This window comes from Globicephala melas, chromosome 10 (assembly GCF_963455315.2).
Source record: "Globicephala melas chromosome 10, mGloMel1.2, whole genome shotgun sequence".
Lineage (NCBI taxonomy): Eukaryota > Metazoa > Chordata > Mammalia > Artiodactyla > Delphinidae > Globicephala > Globicephala melas.
This window is the reverse complement of record NC_083323.1, coordinates 69,557,999-69,583,230: the sequence shown is the minus strand read 5'-3', so window position 1 is coordinate 69,583,230 and position 25,232 is coordinate 69,557,999. Positions and strand designations below refer to the sequence as shown.

The window sequence follows — 25,232 nt, the reverse complement described above, 5'->3', positions numbered from 1 at the left end:
ACCACAATATAAAGTAAATCCTTTCACTACACCTTACAATTCTTAGAGAAATAAAGATAAACTTAATGAGGTACAAAGATGGATGACAAAAGCATTTATAAGAACAGAAAATAGATTTTCAGAGAGAAAACTAAAGGATATGGTACCAAGAAACTAGAGTAAGAGCTAGCACTCAAAGTACGTTTAACTTAAAGAGATGGTAACTACAATTGTTTCTATTTCAACAAACTAAATGTAATGAAAATAAAGAATAATTTAATGACCCAGAGATTTTTAAAATACTAGAATGGCAATATTCATTTCTGCGACAATATATGGGAAGAGCATATCCGGAAGAACAATCATCCATTTACTTGACATCAGGGTTCTGGACCATATCATCCCTTTAGGTTCCTTTTAATCCTGTAATTAAAAAGGAAATTCTGTTGAAAAGTATGTAAGGCATTCCAAAAATAGAAATGATTTTTGTATTACCCACACACTGTCCCAACTGGTTATCCTGGAGTATAAGGAGCTGTGTGAATACTTCTGATCATTTCCAGGATTCACACATTTTGATACTCCTAAAATTAATTGTAAATTATTGAAAATATTTTTTGCCATAATGGTTAGGCATTTCTTTCACTTACTGTGTGTATGTATGTGTTCTTAAGTCTATTTTTTCATCTCTAGACCACCCTCTTAATTCTCTAGTGACAGGCTGGCTATATCCAAATTTTTTTTTTTTTTTTTTTTTTTTTTTTACAGTACGCGGGCCTCTCACTGTTGTGGCCTCTCCCGTTGCGGAGCACAGGCTCCGGACGCACAGGCTCAGCGGCCATGGCTCACGGGCCCAGCCGCTCCGCGGCATGTGGGATCTTCCCGGACTGGGGCACGAACCCGCGTGCCTTGCATCGGCAGGCGGACTCCCAACCACTGCGCTACCAGGGAAGCCCCTATATCCAAATTTTTAATCAATATTGATCTTCCCTTCATTCTGTCAAAAAAGGTAAATTTAGGTGGACAAAAAGAAATTTAAAAGTAGCAACACTAGTTTAAATTATGGAGATAGAGACCTCCATGACCTAAAAAACTCTCGGATTCAGGATAATCCAAATCTCAACAATCGTATATTCAAAAGATTAATCTTGATTTTTCATATAGCTCCTAGTACATGCTGGATATATGGTAGACATTCAATTAATGAGTTTTGGGGTTTTTTTTAATGTCTTTTCCAAGACACTCTAGAGCAAATTTAGGTCCTGCTCAGCATTTCCTTCCCAATTCTACCTTTTAGTACTTCTTAAAAAAAAAAAAAAAAAGACATCCTGTGGGGGAAAAGGTAAATTCTATACCTTTTCATAGTAAAGTTCAAAGCTTTTTAACATAATTTCCACTTTATAAAGGTCTATGCATAAACTAACTTAATCCTGATAACAATTATACTTTATTCCTTTAACAAACAAGGAACCTGAAATTCAGAGAAGTTTGTTAACCACATGGCTAATGATGAAGATCCATAATTCAAATGGAAATCTTTGAGGCTCCAAAGTGCATGTTTGTTTTTTCCCTTATACCATGCTATCTCACTGTGAAAAAATAAATGCTAAACTGAGTGATGCAAATTAAAAGTAAAAGCAAAAAAGCAAAAAAGATGTTATATGAAAATCTCTTAGATTGGTCTTGGGGATTAAAACAAATTAAACTTGCAATCACAGAAATACAAATCACGGGGTTTCCCTGGTGGCGCAGTGGTTAAGAATCCGCTGCGGGGGACGCGGGTTCGAGCACTGGTGCGGGAAGATTCCACATGCTGTGGAGCAACTAAGCCCCTGCGCCACAACTACTGAAGCCCGGGCGCCTAGAGCCGGTGCTCTGCAACAAGAGAAGCCATCACAATGAGAAGCCCGTGCACCGCAACAAAGAGTAGCCCCTGCTCACTGCCAACTAGAGAAAGCCTGCATGCAGCAACAAAGACCCAATGCAGCCATAAGTAAATAAGTAAATAAATAAATTTATATTAAAAAAATAGAAATCAGATTAGTTGCAGAGCACAAAGAATCAGAAATTCACACTAAAATTGAAAATCATTCTCTCCTCTTGTTGGCCTCTAGTGAAATTTCTTCATTTTTCACAGTCCATTTCCTAGAGACCTTGTTGGGCTGGAGGAAAAAGTTGGAAAAGTATGTTGTCAGTTGGAGCAAAGAGTATTTCATTTTAAGTGTTCATTCAGACTAGTAAATGTGGGAAAAGGGTAGAGTAAGGGGGAAGACGAAAGAGTAAACTGATTCTCTTCATGCTCAAAAAACTCAGCTATAGATCATAAGATTAGAAAAAGTGGCAGTGGAAAACTAAGTGGGGACACCTTAACTCGTAAATAATCCTAGAATTCAGCTAGTATTTCCATCCACAAAGGAGAGAGATTATGAAGCGGGCAGAGTGGGGAGGGAAAGAACGAATATGCTATGGACCATCCTTACATTTCTCCCTGGTTCAATCTCCAGGAACCCTCCATTCCCATTAATAGATTATAACCTATTATTATTTTATTTATTTTTTTGCGGTACGCGGGCTTCTCACTGTTGTGGCCTCTCCCGTTGCGGAGCACAGGCTCCGGACGCACAGGCTCAGCGGCCATGGCTCACGGGCCTAGCCGCTCTGCGGCGTGTGGGATCTTCCCGGACCGGGGCATGAACCCGCGACCCCTGCATCAGCAGGCGGACTCTCAACCACTGCGCCACCAGGGAAGCCCTACTGTTATTTTTTTAAAATACTGTCAGTGAAATTAAAAGCTAGATTTACAGGGAAATTTAGTCATGAGGAAAATTAGAATTAAAACATACATGCACAAGTTCACCAAAACCTGCCATCAATCAAGGTCATGATTATAATATTAAGTAACAGATAAGTCTCTGGACCCCGATTCCACAAAATTGAAAAATGAAAATAATAAGAATTCTGATAGTTACACTTCAGAAATACAGTACTTACTTGAAAAATAAAGTCAGAATTATTGTTATCTATATTCCTTTCTGTATAGAAGCTACATCCTAAATAGTCCTATGTTATGTTTGGTTTTTCTTTTTTTTTAATATTAATAGGTTTTATTATTAATAGGTTTCATATTTTGAAATGGTTTTTCTTTTCACATGTCTATATTTTATTTTTAATAAAGTAAAAAAAAATCTGTTTTTTCTTTCTAATTAAGTTAAAGTGTCCCTTATTTATCTTATCCTGTACTGGAAACATCATAGGCTTTTACATTTTCTCTTATTAAAGACCAAAAGCTACCTCTTGGACCTAAGGCCAGATCGCTGTTTTTTAATTCTGAAAACAGCCTACTTTTTTCTTTTTAATGCTTTCACTACATTTTTGTCCTTTAGGAGTCTTCTTCTCCCAAACTGGTTTTATACAGTATCCCAACTCTTCTCAATCTTGCTGACTGCAGAAGTGAACACAGGCTAATTTCATTGTTGCTATTAGTCTGAATTAAAAGAGGTTAGTGAAAATAATACACATACAAGTCTAAATTAGTAAATCTTGGTACCCAGTTTAGTTTCTGAATTCTCTTGAAAAAAGAGTTAGTGTAAATATGAAGATGAGATGGTAGCTTTCATCCACATTCCCTACTTCCAGGTAAGTCAGCAGATCTAGGTTTACCTGCATGTAATTCAAAACCTGCCAAACTTGTGTATTATTTCCACTCCTCAGGAATTCCAGTTGGATCCATTTTACTGGATCCTTGAACTGAAAATTTCACGTAGGGGCTTATCCTCACAACTAAAATAAAGCAGTTTTTTTGAGATTTTTTTAAAAAGTATTACTATTTAGCCTTATGTACAAAAGAGATTTGAGGAACTTTATAAGAACACAAGGGAAAACGTTAAGTAGATAAAAACTGTAGTTAGATGAAGTTAAAAATTTAGTTAGATGAAGAATAACAAGTTAGAATATGGATATGCAGATGACTGAGTTCTACATAATTATTAAAAGTATGCCTAATTTTAATCTGAGATTTCCCACAACTAAAGCAAAAACTGAGGACAATCGATGATTTGCATTGTTCACAAGAAAAAGGCAAACTGATTTCTCAGGTTGAAGTAAAGCTTTTCCTGAAAGAGGTTTGAATAAATTTTCTCATTTGGATTCTGAGTGATGTAACGTTTCCTCAATATCCTCACAAAAAGGCAACAGGAGACCTCATTCAGCTGTTTACTGATTTTTAAAAATTAGTATAGGAAAATGATAATCTCTCATTACATGCCTTAAAGTCTTTAACTTTTGAAAATTCAAACTGGAGTAATGAAATGGTAGCTGGCTAAAATTACTGGTGACACCCAACATTACCAGCTGCAACTATCAAGATGAGATCCTAACATCTCCATTGCGGACTTACAGTGGATACTCAGGCCAAGCTGAATTTTCTAGGGGGAAAAAAAAAGAAGGAAAAAGAAAAAAAAAATGGTGGCAAGCACTCCCTCTTCTGTTACTTCTCTATCTTATATGTATTTTTATTGTTGAAATAATGGCATTGTATTTACAGATCTCTCCTCTAAGACGTGAGTTCCACATCTTTGTCCTCTTTGCAACCAACCCCCAGACCAGTGCCTAGCACACAAAACATACTCAATAAATGTTCACTGAATTGAAAACTGACATAAAGAAAACCTAGATCAGGAAAATAATGAAAGTATTACAGCAGTAAAATAGCTACGACAGTCTACAACTCCTACTGATGAGGAGGAAAGAAATCACCACTGAAAAACAATTCAGAACATGAAACATGTCCCAGAGAACTAAAAGCTTTCAGAGCTCTACTTGATTTTTCTATATAAGTACCTAGTCTTATCGTGGCATTTCATATGCTCCAGAATTGGCCCATTCCACAAAGGCTGGAATATCTGCACTGGCTAAATACAAAGCCACATTAAAAACATAACATTTAAATTATCTGGGCTAGCAGGGCTGTGCATTCAGGAAAGTAAAGTGTTCATATAATTCAAGGTAAATCTCTATGACAACTTCTAAAAATGAACTGGTTTTGAAGAAAATCATTTTATAGTGATTACACATATTGCTGCTCTAGTAAACAGTCTACTAAACACAACTGAAAACTTAATGACTGAGTCATTACAAAGATGATTTATCATGGCTTGTTTTAAAATTTTTCTCAAGAGACCGAGATGCTATACATTCTATTTGTTCTCTCTCTCCCTTCTGAGTGATTCTTCTCTGCTATCATCGACTACATCACAATCCCCATTTTCTAATTTCTGCTACTATCTTTGCTTTTTCTCCTTCCTCCTCCCTCATTTTTTCCCCCATTTCTAACCTTCCTTGCCTTTATTATTAGGGCATCTTCTTTTTCATCACTCTCAATAGCCAGGGAGGGTGTTCTTTTCCTTCTGCTTTCACAAATGATCAGTCACATCCTGTATTCTGCAATCTTCACTGTCTCTTGAGTCTACTCAGCTATTTTTGTCACTGATGACTTTTCTACATTTCAGTTTTTCTACATTTCAGTTGTTCCAGACACCTGAAGGTGCCTGTGGTTGAAGAGGGGAGCCAGTGCTAGTAAGTCGAAGTATTACTTTATGATTACCCTTCTTACACACACATTCACTCTTCTGTTTGCACTTAATTTTCGAAGTACAGTACAGAAATTTCTATCAATGGCCCAGTTCGTACTTCAGGTCTTCAAGATTCCAGAAAAGAGATAAGTGGCAGACCAAGAAAATAAGTAAAATAAGGGTTTCAGTGGAAACTAAAACTTCTAGACCACTCAGCATGAATGTATATAATATGAATAAGCTATATTCTTTTCAGGCAATAAGAACTTCTTTCTAAAAGAAGGGTAATAAATGTTATCAACTTAGAAAAGCAAAGGTTTTTCTTCCTTTTTTAATGTTTTCACTTTGTCTACAGTCATCACTATAATTTTAGGAAAGCATTTAATAAAAATAAAACCTTTAAGTTATTGTCAACTATTTCTGTGTAATATAAAAGGTTTAAGAATATGTATTCTTGTATGCCTCAAATTATATCTTCACTCTTACTTATATCAAAATAAGCTAATAAACTCTGAAAAACATCCAAATGCTCTTTTTGTATAGAATTTGGCTAAAATAACCCACTATTAAAACCATAGGGTAAGTTGATGAACCAGAGCTAAAAATATACCCTAAGCCCAGGCTCTGAACCTTTTTGCATATTTTAACATTAGGTGTATTTATGGAATTTGAGTCTGTTTCCTGGTTTGGAAGTGTATTTGAGGTAGGGTGAAATGAAGACAGCAAAAGATAACTGTGATTAATGAAAGGAAAACAAACTATCAAAGCAGACAACTCAGCTTATTTCTCCTGTCTCATAATGCATACCATCAGGTTCTTTAATTATAGAAAGACAGCTGGTCTGGGATCAGAGCAAACATCTGATGTAAAAAATTCAGTTTAACCTACAGAACACAATTCCTTTTGCCCAAAAGGCATGGAAACAATTTTTGTTACAAAAAAAATTATGTCTCTGTAATGGGATTTTACCTATAAAGATAGTAAAGGCTCACATTTACTGAGCACAGAGTACGTGTCAGGTAGTTGTTAAGAATTTTGTATGGATTGACATTTAATCCTCCCAACAACCCTATGAGTTAGATATGATTACCATTATCCCTGTTTAATAGACGGGAAATGACCTTGAATGACTTACTCAAGCTCACTTAGGTTCTACAACAGAGATTCAGATACCAGCCATCAGTTAGCATTCTCAAATTCCATGCTAACTGTCTCCCTACTATTTAGAAAGATGACTATGCCCCGTTCAGGTAAAATCCCATCTTCTGTCAGATTTTTCTCTCTTGCAGTCCATTTAAAATATATCCAGAAAGTATTTGATCATCATCATAAGACCCAGTACCTCCAAAGAGTAATTTTGACTTAAAAATTAGAATATTTTCCCTATTACAGTTAGTACTTGTAGTTTTTACTATGTCTAAAAATGAATATATATGTATATATATAAAACATTTGGAACATGTGAAAAAGAATAAAATAAGAGAAAAAAATTTTCATGTTTTAAAAGAACATACCAGTCATTTGGGGTTCCACTGAAAGTATCTTAAAAACAAATAAAATTCTTTCATTTAACAACACTAAAGAATGAGGTATATAAATGTTTTAATCACAGACTTTTACTGTATGCAATTAACTGTATTTCACAACTTGCATCTTACAAAAAAGACAGTACCATTGTGCCTGTAAAAAGTACTGCAATTAAACAGAAAATTACATTACCACATGAAACCACCAAATATCACAACTGTCAGGGTCTACAGTTTTATTTCTTTCTTCAAATGCTATCATGATGTTTTTATGTGATATTCTGTATCCAAGTTATAATTTAAAGTTCATTTATAGTTCAAAAGTCTCCTATAGATGAATACATACTAAACAAATGGCTAACAGAAAGCAGGAGACCCTAGAATTTAAGTACTGTGTGGTTTCTTAGTTGGATTTTTAGAAACAACAAAAAACACTTTTATTAGTTGTAAACAAAAATGCAAAATCTGTAGTCATAAAAATATTTTATTGGTAAATTTACATAATAGTAAGTGGGGCTGTAAATGCTTTTTAAATTTTAGGATATTGATAAATGCATAAACTGGCAATTGTTTCTGAAAATAGGGTACTATAATTTTTATAAGAATTGTTATATTTAATAAGAGGCCAATTAAACTGATTAAAGATTAGTTATTTCTCAGTTCTGTGCAACAGTTCCCATTTCTGTATTAATTAGATTCACACTTCTATGACCCTGGATAAGTCTGGGGCAAGGAAACAGTGATAAAACTATTAAGTTAAAGCTTTTCCAAAACTGCAGCTTTTAAAATATGACAGGTTTCTTCTCTTCTGTTTTTGCCAAATGCTTATAATTACTTGAATTTTAATGTTCTATATAATACAGAAAATACCAGTGTTCAATGACAATAGCAATAAATCTGAATTATAAAGCCAAGTAATCAATGTTTTATTGTTTACTAGTCTGCTAGTAAACATTACAATAAATGAATGTTTTGAAAGATAAGCAAAAATTCCCCCCAAAAACAGATAAAACCTAAAACATAATTCAGGAACAATAATTTAGTAAAATGTGTCAAAAACATTGGCAATGGTTCATACAAATTCTTTATTTAATAACAATCTTCCTATTTAACCACACCAAGTACCAGCAGGTGTATTTAAGAGGATAACCATTAAGAAAATTCTGTTGTAGCAACAGTTGATTAAATTGATTTTTGACTTGTATACATATAACTATTTGTTTCACAATTCTCAAATAATACATATTTAGGCAGCTTGCACTATGTTATAAAAATTTAAATTCGTTACATGCCAATAGTAGAGAATTCAAGAATTATGTGTTAGAATTCACTAAACTAAAAGTGAAAATAGACTTACCAATAACACTGCATAATGAGTAATTCAACCACATTTTCATGGCACCTTTAACTGTGGAGACCAAAATGTTAAGTCTGGAAATGTTTGGTAGGCATAGATTGCAATAAAATCTAACAAATTTCTATTTTATGTAAAATGCAAATTATGGATTGTGCGTGAATATGTTTGTCATGAAAATGTGGTACTTCTTGGCATAATCTGTGTATTTGCATGGTATGACAGAAGTGACTAGGAAATTGGAGAAAATAAACTTTAATGAGATTCTCCGTTCAATGATGAGGCTTCTCCTCTGGGTGAAGATGACCTGGACATTCCCCTCTCTGTGTTATCAGAGCTGGAGCCACTCTGACTGTGTTGATCTGCAGAAGCAGCACTAGATGCGGGCGGTGACTTCGTTTTCTCCTTAAAGTCTGTAATAATGACTGTCAGATCTCCAACGGTAACTTCCAAATGTTGAGCACTACTCCGATCCACATTTTTCAATCTTGGCCTAAACACAAAAGATGATAAAATTTTAAACTAGCTTTTCTCTCTACCAACTTTCTGAGCATGTAATGCATATTAAATTAGGTAAAAATAACAAAACAAATACATCTATCTTTAAAGCTCTATATTCATGTGTAACTAGCCACAAAAATATAATTAAATGTTTGAAATCATTAACATTAATCAAGCCAATCATTCCTGAATCTTCCTCAACATGACAAAAAACTCTGGGAGTAATGTTCTCTTAAATGTGCTTTTACAGCTTTATCATAATTTTGCAGACAGCTTATCAATTTTACTAAAATAAATGTTTTAGAACAGCAGTGACATAGCTGAATCACAGAGGAAGCTGACAACAGCTAAGGTTGAGTTATATGCAGGGCTGTTACTCCACTGATGTGCACTTATGATAAGGGCGTCATGACTGTCTGTTCTGCCTGGACCCATGACCATTCTGACTGGTTAAAGCTCATGCAAATATCTGTTCAGTATTGTGAACATCACTCCTGGCTTTATGAGTGAAAAAGAAACATTTCAAACACAAATGTCTTGTAATCTAGTAAAACAAAAACAAAAAACAGAAAGTGTCCTCACACTTAAACTTGTATTTGTGGCCTCTGTGTTTAATTTCTAATATACCTTCAACTAAGAAAAACACTTTCATGATATAGTAAAAGAGATGAAATCTTTTATTTCTACTTTATATACTTTATATATTGATGTTAAAAGACAATATTAAATGGTTAATTTTATTACTTCAAAAGTGCCATTAAAACACTCTAAATTTACCTGGTTTTCTTATGACTGTTCTTTTTGCTAGTTGTTTCCTTTTCACTTTTTTCTTTTTCTACTTTATCTTTTTTCTCTTTCTTTGACTGTGTAGGGGGCACAAACTGCTGAGTAACCTGCTGTGCAACCAACTGGGAGACAGGCCGAGGTTTCCTGTGTGCATGTTAAAAAGAAAGTTTTTTTTATTACTATAATTTAAGAATGTATTTTTTATGAGAGAATAGCTCAAATTATGAGAATAGATATATGATTTCACATATAAAAATTTCTCATATGTAAGGTAATTCAGATGTGCAATTTAACAGATATATATACACACACATACATTACTGTCTCTCCTATCCAACAAAAATAGAACTATAATAACAGTTAAAAGTTATAGCCCAAGATATATAGTCAAACCATTAAAATGTAACTGTTACATAAATCGACACGAAAATTATTAAAAATGTATATCAAACTGTGCTTATGGGGAAGCACACATAAATTTTTAAAATTAAACTTGAAAGTTCACACTGAAATAAAATCTAAATTTATCCCTCTTCTCTCAGAGAAGGAAATACCTCACCATCTGTTACAATGGCTATTCTTTTCTTTAAAATCTTTCATTTATTCACTGAATAAATATTTGAGTGTCAAAATTTCTCACTTCTTACTGCTCAAATCTTTGAGGTTCCTTATGTATCCAGCCACAATTTCACTGTGGTTTTTTGACCTTGGAGATCTGTCCAGTGCTTTGAGACTTGCCTAACTTACTCACTTACTCATTAAAAAAAAATTTATTGAGAACCTACTGCAGAAACTGTACCGAGATAGATGAAATGTTGCCTGACTACAATCTTTGGTACCAGTTGTCACTTTTGGTACAAGTTGTCACTCTATTAGCCCAGGGTCAAGGATGCCTCCAGCTTTACGGTAGAACGTGGGCAGCTGAGGTCAAGATTCAAAGTAAATGGTCTCTAAGTTCTTAAAATGAGAGAGAAAAAGACAATTGAGGAGGGAAAAAAGGTGGGAAGGAAAAAGCAAAGAAGAATAAGATAAAAATACATTAAAAAAATACATTTTAACAGATGGTCTATAAACAACAGTAATCTATTGCCTGGAAAATCCTGACCCTATTCTGGTCAGTAGAGTTATTAAAAAATCTTTTCCTTTGTTTCTCTAAAGCAAGACAAAATAGAAACCAAAGAGAAAATACTGCATAATCTAGGATTCAAAGCTGCAAGGAGGAATCCTTTGAAGGAGGAAATAGGAAACGCAGTATATAAAACATCTTAATAGATGGGTAATGAATTTTGTTTAGAACCTACAGAGTCTGAAGTACAGGAAGGATATCCAGGAAAGATGTCCAATACACAATTTAAAAAGCAGGACTGACACAGATACCAGGGTCAATGATGTAAATTAAGAGTTATACAAATGAAAATGATATTGAAAGCATGGTAATTAATGGCTGAGCTTGTTAAGGAAATGAACTTTAAAAAAAAAAAGGACTAAAGTAGTGATTCTCAAATTTAAGGTACATCAGGATTACTGGGAAGTCTTGTTTAGCTTGCTTAGCTCCGCTCCCAGGGTTCTTATTTAGTAGGCTTCGGGGTGGAGCCTAAAATTTGCATTTCTAAATAGCTTCCAAGTTAAGGGGAAGCCTCTGGTCCAGCCACCACACTGAGCAGAGAAGCTTGAAGAAGTGCAATATACTGATACTACTGCAGCATAAAGTTTGAGATGGAGAGCAAGGAGTGGCAGAGAAAAAAAAAAAAGCTGGACAGATAGGAAGGAACCCGACAATGAAAAGCGAAGGAGTCTGATTTACCTTTAAAAGACAGCAGATCACTGAAGAAATTCAGACTTCAATTTTACAAAGATTACTGGCAGCAATCTGGAGGGGAAAGGTACTACAGAGGCAGGGAAAGCTACTTTAATAGACCAGGTAAAAATAAAAAGGGCTTGAACTAAAAGGAAGCGGCAGTGGGCTTATTTAGAGACAGGCTGAAGAAGCAGAATCAAGGGGACGTGGTGACGAATTAAACGTGCCTTTCTCACTTCTCAACCAAAAAATATTCCTTTAGCAAAACATACAGAAATTCTTGTTTGTCCTCATGTAACCAACGTTCTGTGGATGAAATCAAACAAAAAATAAAGTCTTACATGTTGATAAATGCTATGGAAAAAAAAATAAAGTAAGGAACACAGGGAGTGTTAAGGAAGGAGTTACTGTCTGTTTCCTCATCTAGGATATACACTCCACAAGGAAAGGGATGGTTTCAGGTTTATACATCACTGGATAACTAGTACCTAGCACAGTACTGAAAAAATACTAGATATTTAATATTTGTTGAAAAATGAATGAATGATAAAATCAGGCTTAATGAGGAACGAAGATGTTTTAAAAGACAAGGAATACTGTCTCGATGCTTACTCACGGGCCAGGATCAACCACTCACTACACAGACGTAAACAAGTAGTGAAAAGTAAGAGCAGCAAGAATTAATTCCTCTTTTAATTATGCCGGAATATGGAAAGAGAAAGAAAGTACAAAGGTGTGACAGGTTGTGAAAAGGTTTGGTTAGACTAGTGCCTGGTGAACAGTGAGTCACCTAAAATTAAGAGTCACTCCAAGCTATACAATGGAATTGAGGGGTAGTCATCATTTGTCTCCTAAGGTATTATGGGTCTCTGACTCTCTTCCTGCCATAACAAATGAAAGTCTGACAACATCCTTTATTATAGTTTGTACTGTCGCTCCTTTCGTCCCAAAATTTAATGCAAAATGAATTTATAAAAATGTTAAACTAAATTACAAGAAAATTGCGAACATTAAAATAAATTTACATTCTAGAGTAGAAATCCTGAAGTTCCTAGCAATCAATAAATTGACATTATTGAGAGGCCATTATCACTAACTTAAGATATATAATAATTTATATTCTCTTTATTTAGTGCTGCCTTTTTTAAGTAAAATTGAATATTCTTCTAGGTTTTTCTGGATTCATTAATAACCTCAGTACTCAGTGCTGTTTTTCCCATAAGATGTAACTGTCTCAATCATGGATTCTCTGATCATGAAGCTTTTCAGAAAGGAATATAACGATTGTGCTGTGGTTAGGTACAGAATATTTTTATAACATTATCAATCACTCCCCCACCCCTCCAGCATTTGTCTCCAAGTTGGTGTCCATCAATTATGTGACACAGTTCCTCAATCACTCCTACTTTTATGTGAGAGAAGGGATAATCCTAATTCCCCAGCTTCATGGATCTTACAACTGCTGCCAAGTCTTTTTCATATGTAACAGGTTTTCTCTCTCCAGAATCTTCCTAGAATCATTTTCCCTTTTCATATGGCCCATAAATCTGAAAATGAGGGAACGCCCTGGTGGTGCAGTGGTTAAGAATCCACCTGCCAATGCAGGGGACATGGGTTCAATCCCTGGCCCGGGGAAGATCCTACATGCTACGGAGCAACTAAGCCTGTGCACCACAACTACTGAGTCTGTGCTCTAGAGGCCACGAGCCACAACTACTGAGCCCGTGTGCCACAACTACTGAAGCCCACGCAGAGCTGGGCTGTGCTTTGCAACAAGAGAAGCCACTGCAATGAGAAGCCCGTGCACCGCAGCGAAGAGCAGCCCCCGCTCACCGCAACTAGAGGAAGCCTGTGTGTAGCAACGAAGACCCGATGCAGCCAAAAATTTAAAAAAAAAAAAAAATCTGAAAATGAAAGCATATCAGTACAGCACGATTTGCTCCATGAAACCATGAGGAGAGTTAAATAAACTAACATTTTTTAAAGATTGATTGATTTAGTTATTTTTGGCTGCGTTGGGTCTTCGTTGCTACATGGGGGCTTTCTCTAGGTGCAGCGAGTGGGGGCTACTCTTCATTGCAGTGCGCAGCGCAGGCTTCTCATTTTGGTGGCTTCTCGTTGTAGAGCGCCGGCTCTAGGCGCACGGGCTTCAGCAGTTGCAGCACGTAGGCTCAGTAGTTGCGGCATGTGGGCCCTAGAGCACAGGCTCAGTAGTTGTGGCGCACGGCCTTAGTTGCTCCACAGCGTGTGGGTTCTTCCCGGACCAGGGCTCGAACCCGTGTCCCCTGCACTGGCAGGCAGAGTCTTAACCACTGTCCCACCTGGGAAGTCCCTAAATTAACATTTTAAAACAAGTTATGAATCTAGAATTCTTCTAAGTGTTATATTCTCAGTGGTAAGAACAAAATACTCAGTAAATGTATACTCTCTTACAAGGTAAAAACCAATAAAGAAAGAACAATTAGCTGACCTGGTCAGGTGAGAGACTGCAGTGAGGAGACAAATTAGAAGACCACCACTTCATACTAGAAACGATGGTGCTGGTCATGCTGGGTTTGTGGATTTTATAAAATTTAAGCAAAGGTGTCCCTGGGGCAAGTGGAAATGTGAGACTAGTGTTCTGATAAGCAACCAGTAATTTCTGTACGTGGCATTGTTTGTGGTTGATTTTGTTAGTTTTTAATCACCAACAAATTTTCTATAGTGGTTCTCTTCTGCCTCAAGAAAAATATTATTTTTGTTTTTCAGTAGTAGTTATGTCTTTCTCTCTCTTTTTATCCTAACTTTTCCTAAATGTGTAGTAATTCATTCTTTTTTCACTTAAGATAATGACTTTGCTCCTCTCTTCTAGGATTATTTGATCTGGTTCAACTTTGGGAGAAAAGAAGCACAAAATATGTGTTTCCATGTAGCTTAACTATTGAAATAAAGTTCTCTGCTGCTCTCTAACGGCCTGAATGAGTTTTAAAGATTCTTCAACGAAGGCAGGAGGAACACAGCTTATGATGATCTTTGTACCCTATCATAAAGTGACTCAACTTCACCATGCTCTATTAAAAAGAAAGCCCTCCTAGCTCTAGGGATCTTAAAAAAGTTTAACTATGATCCTTTTTCTACTTAGTGAGAAAAATCTAGAGGATAGTAGGGAATTTTAGAGGTGGGAGATAGTTAACTTAGGATATAAGGGGCAGGGTATTATTTACAAGGTGTGCCTTTTTTATGTTCAGCGATTTGTCATTCATGATTTTGACAGTACACCTACAATGCTAAAGGTTCTGTGATAAGGAGGACAAAAAGGTCATCCAGTGCTATCCAGACATATCCCAACTGCACTCTATTGTCATCTACTTGTTCACATACGTCATTATTAGCTGTAACTTGTAAAATATGATGTTCCAAAATGTTGAGATCCCTATGTGTCCCTATGTATCCTTCATAAATAGCTCGAACAGACTGTCTGTGTAAAGTTTGGCAGGTCTGTTGACTTACTGTGACATGAAAAAAGGGGGGGAACATTTCAACAACCGTTTACGGATAACTATTATTCATCAGATATAGTTTCTAACTATGTGTCTGCCCTCCACCCCACAACAAAAATCCTGTATGCTAAATACTATAAGAAAAATGTTTTAAGCTTGATTAACCTCATCACAACAATTTAGCTTTGTCAAGTTGGACAGGCAAAACAAATACGATATAAAACCATTGTTGATTCTTTTCTAAAGGAGGCAGCATTATTCATAGCTCAGAAAGAGGCAATCTGCTTCCCAACACTAAAATATATATAGTAAATTGAAGCAGTATAAATCTCAATGAGTTAAAAGGCTGAACTTAACCCAAACCTGTTGTGAGTCTGCTAATACACTGCTAACAAAAGTCCAAAAATCTAACCAAGGAAGATTTTTATAAGCCCCCTGTTTGACAAATGTATTACACACTTAACACGTGTCAGGCACTATCTAAGGTGCCGGAGACTCACCATGAACAAAACAGACACAGTCCTCGCCCTCACAGTTTGTTTAGTGCATGGGATAGAAGCCACACAAAAGGAAACTAACTAAATAAAAGTAAATTTTGTCAGAAGCCCTAAGAAGGAAAAAACGGTGTGCTGTGATTTTAAAAATTAGAGGACTTACTACAGGGTGGAAAGCACTTTAGTTCATGTTTAGTTCATCACCATGGGCTGCCACCCCCCTTTTTAAGTCATTTTATGAATAATTTACAGAAATAAGAAACAAAGGAACAATATTAAAAATTTTAATAAGACTTTAGAGTGTAGTTAAACCCAATTTTTTATTCCATTTGAAGGTATATAGGCCTGATATAGATTAATGTAACTAATTCCCCATCAGCTGTTAGGCCTAATCCTAGGAACATATCTAATCTTGTAAACAGTGAGTGATTCCTGATTTCAAATACATCTCTAATAGACTTTGGCTTATCTTTACTTCCACTTCTTGCACTTGCATCGTCAAAACACTTTACTTTGAAAACCCTGATGGCTCACAATTTTTTGCAAAGGGGACAGCCATTCCTTGTTCCAAAATTATCAAACACTGCCATTTCTAGACTAGGTATACATCCCTACCCTTCAGCATCTGTCCACTTATGAATCGTATCAAATAAATTTTGATGCCAAATATCAGTGAAGATGAAAGAAATCCATCACTTGTCCTAATCCTAGGATAAAACAAAGATGGTTCAGGTTCACGGTCACAAAATACTGCATGATAAAGTCCTTTCTGTTGAATGACTGTTCACCTCATGAGAAACCATACTCCCTTCTTAAGTCCTTAAAGATACATTGTTCACATAACGATTCTTGACTTTGCGGAAAAACTCGTCCAGGATATTCTCATTTGAAGGCTCAGAGAGCTCTAGCACCATGCAGCCTACAAAGCGTTAACAAGCATGAAGGGCTGTAAGTTACTCAGCGTGAATTCCCTGGATTTCTCCCCAGGCCCTGGGAAGTGCTTTCTATGGACTGGCCTGCTCAATGTATCTTCCCTTCCCAGGATTTCTGAGGTAGATCTTATCTGATAGATCCGTTTTTGAGATTTTGTGATGAATCATCAGAAGGAAAGGAAGTTAGGAAGAAACGGCTGAAACAGGGTTTGCTTTGTTGTGGGGCCTGAAGAGGTGTGAGGAGTGTGACTTGGGGGCCAAAATCCTCTGGGAGGGCAGAGGTGGAAGAGGGAAAATGATGGCCAAAACATGTTGCTGCTGCTACGTGACTTTTTTCAACGGCTTCGAGAAATACAAATAAAGGATCTGCTACTTTATTTTGAAATGGTAAAAAAAAAAAAAAAAAAAAGAGTGAATTAATCTACAAAATAAATTAATGAGCTTTAGTGGTCGTCTTTCTTCTGTGCACGTTAATATTTGGTGCATAGGACACTTTTATTTGACGGGTTATTTAATATTTTAAAAAGAAATGTGCATCACATATCTGTGGAACCCCTGCAGCAGCTCTGCAAACTCGTGGTCTTCTACACTCTTCTGCAATGCTGTTGATCTTTTTATGGCTGTGTTCTATTTCCCTAACTGGACTCTAACCCCTGCGTGGGAAAAGATCACATCTTGCCTGTTTCTGTATCCCCAACACCTAGTACAGTAGATCTTACGTGTATTAGATACTCAATAAATGTCTCTTAATATTAACAATTATAAATACCACTTAAATATGATGCATAAATACAACTATAAATCAATTGTGTAAAACACTGATTTAACTAGGCGCCAACTTTCAAGGATTCACTGTCTTGAAGAATTTGCTGATGTCATTTTGCTTTTGAGCCATTTACTTCCTTTTTCATGAAAATGGAATGAAGGGCTTAAGGTACGACTGCTTTCCATAAAAACTGATTACTGAATCAAAGGATAATAGAGGCCTTTCTAAGTGGTTTTCCCCACCTCCAAACAATGAAATAATCTACTCTGATAAAACCAGCACTATCTGACTTACCAGCAAAACTCAAATGTTACCTACACTGATGATACTCAAATGCTTTCTGTTATTGTTTCTGCAGTAGAATCACCATGCAAATAAAATCTTACAAGGAATCTCAGTGTATAAAACTGAAAACAAACTAACTTCTATTGAAGCTGATGTGGAGACATCCGCTTCAGCCCCCATCCGCTCAGTGCTCATCCTTGCATCTCCCAGTTAGCCCTGAGGTGTGGCTCTGAGAAAAACAATTCAAAATCTGCTGATCCAAGGTATTCACACTAAACTAATGAAATTTACACCTCAGGTTCAATGCACTCTTTCTGGTCACTTGCCTTAGTTTGCTTATAGAATGCAGTAAATAGTATCCTTCAACAGTTTAAGAATCTATGTTGAGTATTTTGAAGAGTTCTTACTCCAAGGTCTACATACATTAAATTTTCAACATCAAACACTTCCGCAGACGCCCAGGACAAAATTTTCCCTAAACTCCTGGGAGGTGGTGGCAGGAGAGACTTGATTCCTTGGCAGATACAGAGATACTTTCTGGTAAGTACAGACAAAATAGATGACTACATCAGCTTTATACAAACTAGGTTAGAGTGCTCAGCAATTAAGTCTCTGAAAAATCCCTCAAATCATTAAACAACATCACAGTCCACTTCATTTGAAAGACTAAGGACATGCTCCAGAGCTACAAACAGGTCATACTCAACTTTTCCTTCCCCTTAGCCAAAGAAAAATCAAGTCCTTTCACTTCTTCTTCCATATGACTGGAACAGTTCCCCTCATCATTCCCAGGAGCACTGCTCTCGCCTAACCCGACAGCCACCTCTGTGCTACCTCACTTGCCTCCTTCCCTCCAATCCAGGGTTACTCTTCCTTACAATCATTTATTTAACAAACATTTACTAAGCACTTACTATGTTCAAACCACTGTTCTAAGCACTGAGGAGAGAGTACTGAACAAAACTTTTATTGTGCTCTGTTTATTTATTATGGGGTGACCTTGATTCTTATTTCAGAGAAAATAGAAGCTATTCAATTAACATTTCTACAAGCTGCCATCCGTGCCCATATACTCTAACTTCCCTCTCCGTATTCCTATTTAAGGCCATGACTCTATCTGCCAACTGGATCCCTTCTCCAGGACACCACTCCTGCTACTGACCTCTTGCTCTCCTGCTCCAACCATATTTCCTTCTCTAAGTTATTCCTGTCAGCATACAAACACATTATGATAGTTCTTACCTTAAAAAGAAAAAAAAAGAGGGCTTCCCTCGTGGCGCAGTGGTTGAGAGTCCGCCTGCCAATGCAGGGGACACAGGTTCGTGCCCCGGTCCGGGAAGATCCCACATGCCGCGGAGCTGCTGGGCCCGTGAGCCATGGCCGCTGAGCCTGCGCGTCCGGAGCCTGTGCTCCGCAATGGGAGAGGCCACAACAGTAAGAGGCCCGCGTACCACAAAAAAAAAAAAAAAAAAAAAAGAAAAAAAAAGAAAACCCATCCCTACTTCCACATCCCCTTCTAGCCACTGCCCCATTTCTTTGTTCTCTTTTCCACAATAAGCATCAAGTGATTTGTCTATACTTACTTTCCTCCCTTCTTTCATGGGCTCACCTCAATCAGGTTTTTGCCCTGACTGGACATTCTACCAAAAGTATTTCTTTCAAGGTCATCAACAATCACTTTACCATATCCATTAGTCAACTGTAACTCACATCTCGCTCGGTCTTTTCAAGCCATATTTTACAGAGTTTATCATGCTTTCCCTCCTGCAAAACTATCTTCACAAGCCTCTAGAACACCACACTCTTTCGTTTTTCTCCTGCCTCACCAGCTTTCTTTTTTTTTTTTTTTTAATTTATTTTTGGCCACGTTGGGTCTGCATTGCTGTGTGCAGGCTTTCTCTAGTTGCGGTGAGCGGGGGTTACTCTTCGTTGCAGTACGTAGGCTTCTCATTGTGGTGGCTTCTCTTGTTGCGGAGCACCGGCTCTAGGCACATGGGCTTCAGTAGTTACAGCATGCGGGCTCAGTAGTTATGGCACACAGGCTTCAGTAGTTGTGGCTAGCAGGTTCTAGAGCACAGGCTCAATAGTTGTGGCTCATGAGCTTAGTTGCTCTGTGGCATGTGGGATCTTCCCGGGCCAAGGATCAAACCCATGTCCCCTGCACTGGCAGGTGGATTCTTAACCACTGCGTCACCAGCGAAGTCCCACCTGCTATTCTTTTACAGTCTTATTTACTGGTTCCTTCCTCTCCTTCCCAATTTCTAAACTTTGGAGGGGCCAGGACTTAATCTTCAGTTATCTCTTTTATCTACACTAACCCTCTAGGATGGGCTACTCAAAGTATGGTCCATCAGTCCAACTCCCAGGTATCAGTACCTGGGAGCCTCATAGAAATACAAATTCTCAGAACTTGCCCCAACTACGGGTATTTTTACGCAAGCAAAAGCTTGAGAAATGGCTGTGCTAGGTGATCTCATTCAATCCTTGGCTTTAAATACCATCTGTACAATGGTTCTCAGCCCTGGCTCCACGTTAGAATTAACCTGCGTTGCTTTTTAAAAATAATTACACCTAGGGGGCTTCCCTGGTGGCGCAGTGGTTGAGAGTCCGCCTGCCGATGCAGGGGACACGGGTTCGTGCCCTGGTCCAGGAAGATCCCACATGCTGCAGAGTGGCTGGGCCCGTGAGCCATGGCCGCTGAGCCTGCGCGTCCGGAGGCTGTGCTCCGCAACGGGAGAGGCCACAACAGTGAGAGGCCCGCGTACCGCAAAAAAAAAAAAAAATTAATAATTACACCTAGGAAAAAAGAACTTAAATTTTGCTAAATCTTATAAACTAGATATTTAAACTGAAATTAATAAACTGAACATTAATTTTAATAATGAAAATAGTGTCTGAATAATCTTTTCTGGGCATAAAAGTTTTCCTCAAGGACATACATACACTCTCACACACACACACAAAACCCCTCATGTTGAAACATATGAAAAAATGTGATCCATACGACCCAGCTATTCCACTCTAAGGTATTTATCCAGAGAAGGAAATACATGACTACACAAAGACTTGTACACAAATGTTCACAGCAGCTTTATCTGTAGTGGCCCCAAACTGAAAACAACCCAAATGTTCATCGACAGCTGAATAAAGAAAGAAGTTCATACAATGGAATACTACTCAGCAACAGAAAGGAATCAAGTACTGATACATGCAACAACATAGACGAGTATCAAAACAATTATGCTTAAAGAAGCCACATAGAAGAGTACACACTGTAAGATTTCATTTATAGAATTCTAGAAAATGCAAACTAATCTACACAGAAAGCAGATCAGTAGTTGCCTAGTGACTGAAGATGGGAGGGAGGTAGGGATAGTAGGGAAGAACTGAAAAGGGGTACAGAGAAACTTCTGGTGATGATGGGTATGTTCAATACCTTAATTGTGGTGATGGTTTCACAGATGTATTCATTTGTCAAAACTTATCAAATTGTACACTTTGTGCGTAGTGTATCGTATGTCAATAATACCTCAATAAAAGCTGTTTAAAAAAATGTTTAACCTAACCACTAATCAAATTAAAACAGAAATACCTGAGCCCCACTCCCAGGTTAAACAAGAATATACAGGGGTGGGACCAGGCTCAGAAATTTTTTGAAAATTCCCAAGCTGATTATAAAGTGTAACCAAGGTTGAAAATTACTGATCTATACGATACTCCAAAATTTGCATCACCAGCCCCAGCGTCTCCCCCGAAACTCCAGACTTATATAACCAACTGCCTACTTACATCTTCATCTGGATATTCAGTAGCAACTCAAAATAGCTTATAATTTTGATTGCTCCCTCCTCCCATTCTTCCATTCTTTGACAGTCTTCCTATCTTAATAAATAGCACTCCATTTTTTCAGTTGCTTTGACCAAACACTTAAGACACAATATTTCATTCCCCACTTTCTCTCACACCCACATCTAATTCACCAGCAATTTCTGTCCACTCTATCTTCAAAATACGTCTAGGATTGGATGATTTCACACTACTCCCACTGATAACCACCCTTGCAATAGTTATGAAGATAACTAATGTCCCTGACTCCTCAACTGTTTTGCTACAGACTATTCTCCCACAAAGCAGCCAGTTGATCCTTCTAGATATAAATCAAATTATACCACTCCTCTGCTAAAACAATTAAATGGGTTCCTCCTCCCCACCCAAACCCCTTCCCTAGTTATACTCTGGCAACCAGAGTATATGGCAACTGAGAAGAAAATCCAAAATTCTTGCTCTAGACTGCAGCCCCACATGATTGAGTCCCTCTTCCTACCTCATCTCCTATACTCCCCTCTCTGGAACCCTCTGTTCCTGCAGTCTTAGTTGGCTAGGGCTGCATAACAAGATACTGTAGAGTGGGTGGCTGAAAGAACAGAAATTTATTTTCTCACAGTTCTGAAGAGTAGAAAGTCCAACATCAAGGTATGTCAGTGTTCAGCTTCTGGTGAGTGCTCTCCTTCTGGCTTGCAGAAGGCCTCCTTACTGTTCCTCACATGGCAGGCAGAGGGAGAGAGATCTTTTTCCTCTTCTTAAAAGGCCACCAATCTTATCCCATTAGGACCTTATCCTTAGGACCTCATTTAACCTGCATTGCCTCCTAAAAGCCCTATCTCTAAATACAGTCACACTGGGGATTAAGGCTTCAATATACAATGGGAGGTGGTGGGGGGCAGTGTGTGTGTGTGTGTGTGCGCGCGCGCGCACGTGCGTGTGTGCGCGCGCGTGCGTGCGCGTGTGTGTGCGCCCGCGCGCGCACAATGTAGTCCACAGCACCCAACCTCACTGGCCTGTGCCTGCCTGGGCGTTTCCCCTGTGATCTCCTCTGCCTACTCACTCCCTCGCTTCTTCCACGTCTCTGTACACATGCCAACAGTTAGGGAAGTCCCTCCTAACCTGACATAAAATAGCACTCTCCTCTCCAACTCTACTCCCCTTCTCTGCCTATTCCTGTCTCCCTCATTATGCTTTATTTTCTTCAAAGCATTTGTTTTTACTTACCAAATTACGCATTATTAGTTTATTGCCTGTCTTCCTTACCAAAAAAGAATACAAGCTGCCTTCCACCCCCATAAGTGTAAACAGGCACCTTTTTCCTGTTTTATTTTGTTCAACGCTGTTTGCCCTCTTCCTGTGGCATAAAAACAAAACACATCCTAATGTGCTTTTAATGGATGGGTGAATATGAAACGCTCCTACTCAAAAATTTCCAGGGACCTTAGGTGATCCTACAGCAGTTTCCCAACCCTGGCTGCACATCAGCATCACAGGAAGTCTTTTAAAAAGTACAATACTTGGGCCCCACCCAGACCAACTGAATAAAATTCTCCAGGAGTATTTACCTGGAGATAAAAATACTTGAAAACTCTCCAGGTATTTTTCAAAGCTCCTCAATTGCTCTTGTGCAGCTACTGGCCTACAGAATAAGATCCAAGTGATAGCTAAACTGTCAGATTTCTCCAAGTCAGACCCTAGGACCTGTCAAGTGAAGCAAATTACTGCATTTCACCTTGTAATACTTTCCTAATGTACCTAATGTACTTTCCTAATGTACTTTCCTAATGTACCCTAATGTAATACTTTCCTAATGTACCTAATGATCCCATCTCTTCCAAATCGCATTCTTTATCTACTCTAGCCTATATTCATCTCTCCCCTCTCTGAAACCCTACAGCACATGTGGACTGTTTCTGATAACCATAGTAAATACATATATACCATGAAGTATAGCTTAGTCCCATTTTAAACTACTTATATGTATATTTTTAATCCCCCACATATGCTACGCACATACTGGACACAATAAATACATGTTGAATAAAGAAAGTTTGTTCCTAAAATTATTTCCCTTTTCAATTTGTACTAAACCTGAGAAAGGGTGCATGCTTGAATCTTTCCATTAAGAGCCACTTAAATCAGTGGTCCCAAACCCTGACGACCTGAGGAGCTTTTAAGAAACTATATCCTTGGGCTTCCCTGGTGGCGCAGTGGTTGAGAGTCCGCCTGCCGATGCAGGGGACACGGGTTTGTGCCCCGGTCCGGGAGGATCCCACATGCCGCAGGGCGGCTGGCCCCGTGGGCCATGGCCGCTGAGCCTGCGCGTCCGGAGCCTGTGCTCCGCGGCGGGAGAGGCTGCAGCAGTGAGAGGCCCACATACCGCAAAAAAAAAAAAAAAAGAAAAAAAGAAAAAAGAAACTATATCCTTGTCTGGACCCCACCTTTAGGAGTTGTGATTTATTTAGCCTGGGATAGAGCCCAGCTATCCTTTTGTATTGATAGCTTGGTTTTTCAGTTTCTAAGGCGTTTCCAATGTGCAGGACAGCTGAGAACCAATGACTGAAACGCATCAAATTCGGAAGCTCTACCTTTTCTAAATATAGGGATTTGGCAGCATTAAAAAGATGTTAAGTTACAGTCTGCAGAAAACAGCACTCATATTTTCCAAGCCTTTCTTTTATGATATTGATGAACTCGTACTGTACTTACTGATCAAAATGTCTATTTTAAGCTAAAACAAGTCTTATCCAGAGATTAATTTTCTGTTTTATGGTCCAGCTTCCCTTCTAGTAATCTGTATTTAGGGAGGACTTACTAGTACAAGCAATTTTTCTTAAGTTTCTCTTCTTTTCTTCATTCATTTACTCATTCATGAAAATGTTTATTGTGGCACGCAGCCTTCTTCTAAGATGTCCCCAATAATCTCACCCCCTGGTATTCCTGTTCTTGTCTCATGTTCCTGGGAGTGACTGGACCTAATTAAGTGCTTCTAACGAATAGAATATAGCAAAATTGATTGATGCCGCTTCCCAAATCAGGTTACCAGAGGACTCTAGCTTCTATCTCTCTCACCTTTTCTTGCCTTGTTGTGAGCGCCTCTGTAAAGTGGCCCACATGACAAAGAAGCCTCTGTTCAACACCCAGTGAGGAAGTGAGGCCTGCCAACAGCCACCTGAGTAAGCATGGAAGAAATTCCTCTCCCACGAATGCCTTTAGATGACCACAGCCTGAGAGAGACCCTGAGTCAGAAGCCCCAGCTAAGCTATACCCAGATTCTTGGCCCACAGAAATGGTGAGGCAGTTTATGTTTGTTGTTTTAAGCAGCTGAATTCTGAGGTAATTTGTTATGCAGCAACAGATAACTAATATACTTATTGACACCTATTATATTCCAAGTATTGAGATGTCATCCTTCGTTACAGAAAATCTGATACCCATACTGGAGGATGGTCTCTCTGATACACCTAGCTCTGATCCACTGAATCTTTATATGTTACATAGAGGTTATGGTACTGACTTAGCTCACCAGGGGACTACAACAAGTCGCCCATCAGATTATAGCACCTTCAGTGTGGGACAAGTTGTCCTGTGCTTGAGGTTACTCAAGTAAATACTCGATTTGTTCTTCACTTCACGTTCTCATACAGCTGTTCCAACTGGTATTTCTTTTCACTCCTTTGTAATGTTCACCTTTATTCTGTGCTGTCAGTTATTCTTGTTACGCAGTTTACTCTGTGTTGTCTGTTCTTACTCCTTGCTCTATTGCTTTTCCTCTGCTTCTTGGCCTGGTGTGGGTAAGACAGTGGTTTTCAGAGTCATCACCAGGCAGCAGTACTGCTCCTTTCATTTTTCTCTCTCCTTTACCTTTTACCAGCCAGACCTGTTACTTATGTAATAATCAGATCTGTGGCTGTTTTAATAACTGCTCCTGGAACAG

General features: G+C 38.0%; 1 protein-coding gene across 4 annotated transcripts in view; it reads right to left on the bottom strand.

Moving 5' to 3' along the window:
• Positions 1-1,287: 1,287 nt before the first annotated feature.
• YAF2 (YY1 associated factor 2) overlaps positions 1,288-25,232 on the bottom strand; it is a 71,660-nt gene continuing 47,715 nt past the window's right edge. For 2 of the 4 annotated variants that reach the window (XM_030835373.3, XM_030835374.3), the window contains exons 4-5: positions 9,708-9,860; positions 1,288-8,922 (exon numbers count right to left, since the gene is read on the bottom strand). In XM_030835373.3, the coding sequence (XP_030691233.1) occupies positions 8,685-8,922; positions 9,708-9,860 (391 nt within the window). In that variant the 3' untranslated portion in view covers positions 1,288-8,684. Of the gene's footprint in view, positions 8,923-9,707; positions 9,861-18,712; positions 18,838-25,232 lie in introns of those variants that run through there. The other 2 variants (XM_060307145.2, XM_030835375.3) reach the window with 2 other exon arrangements.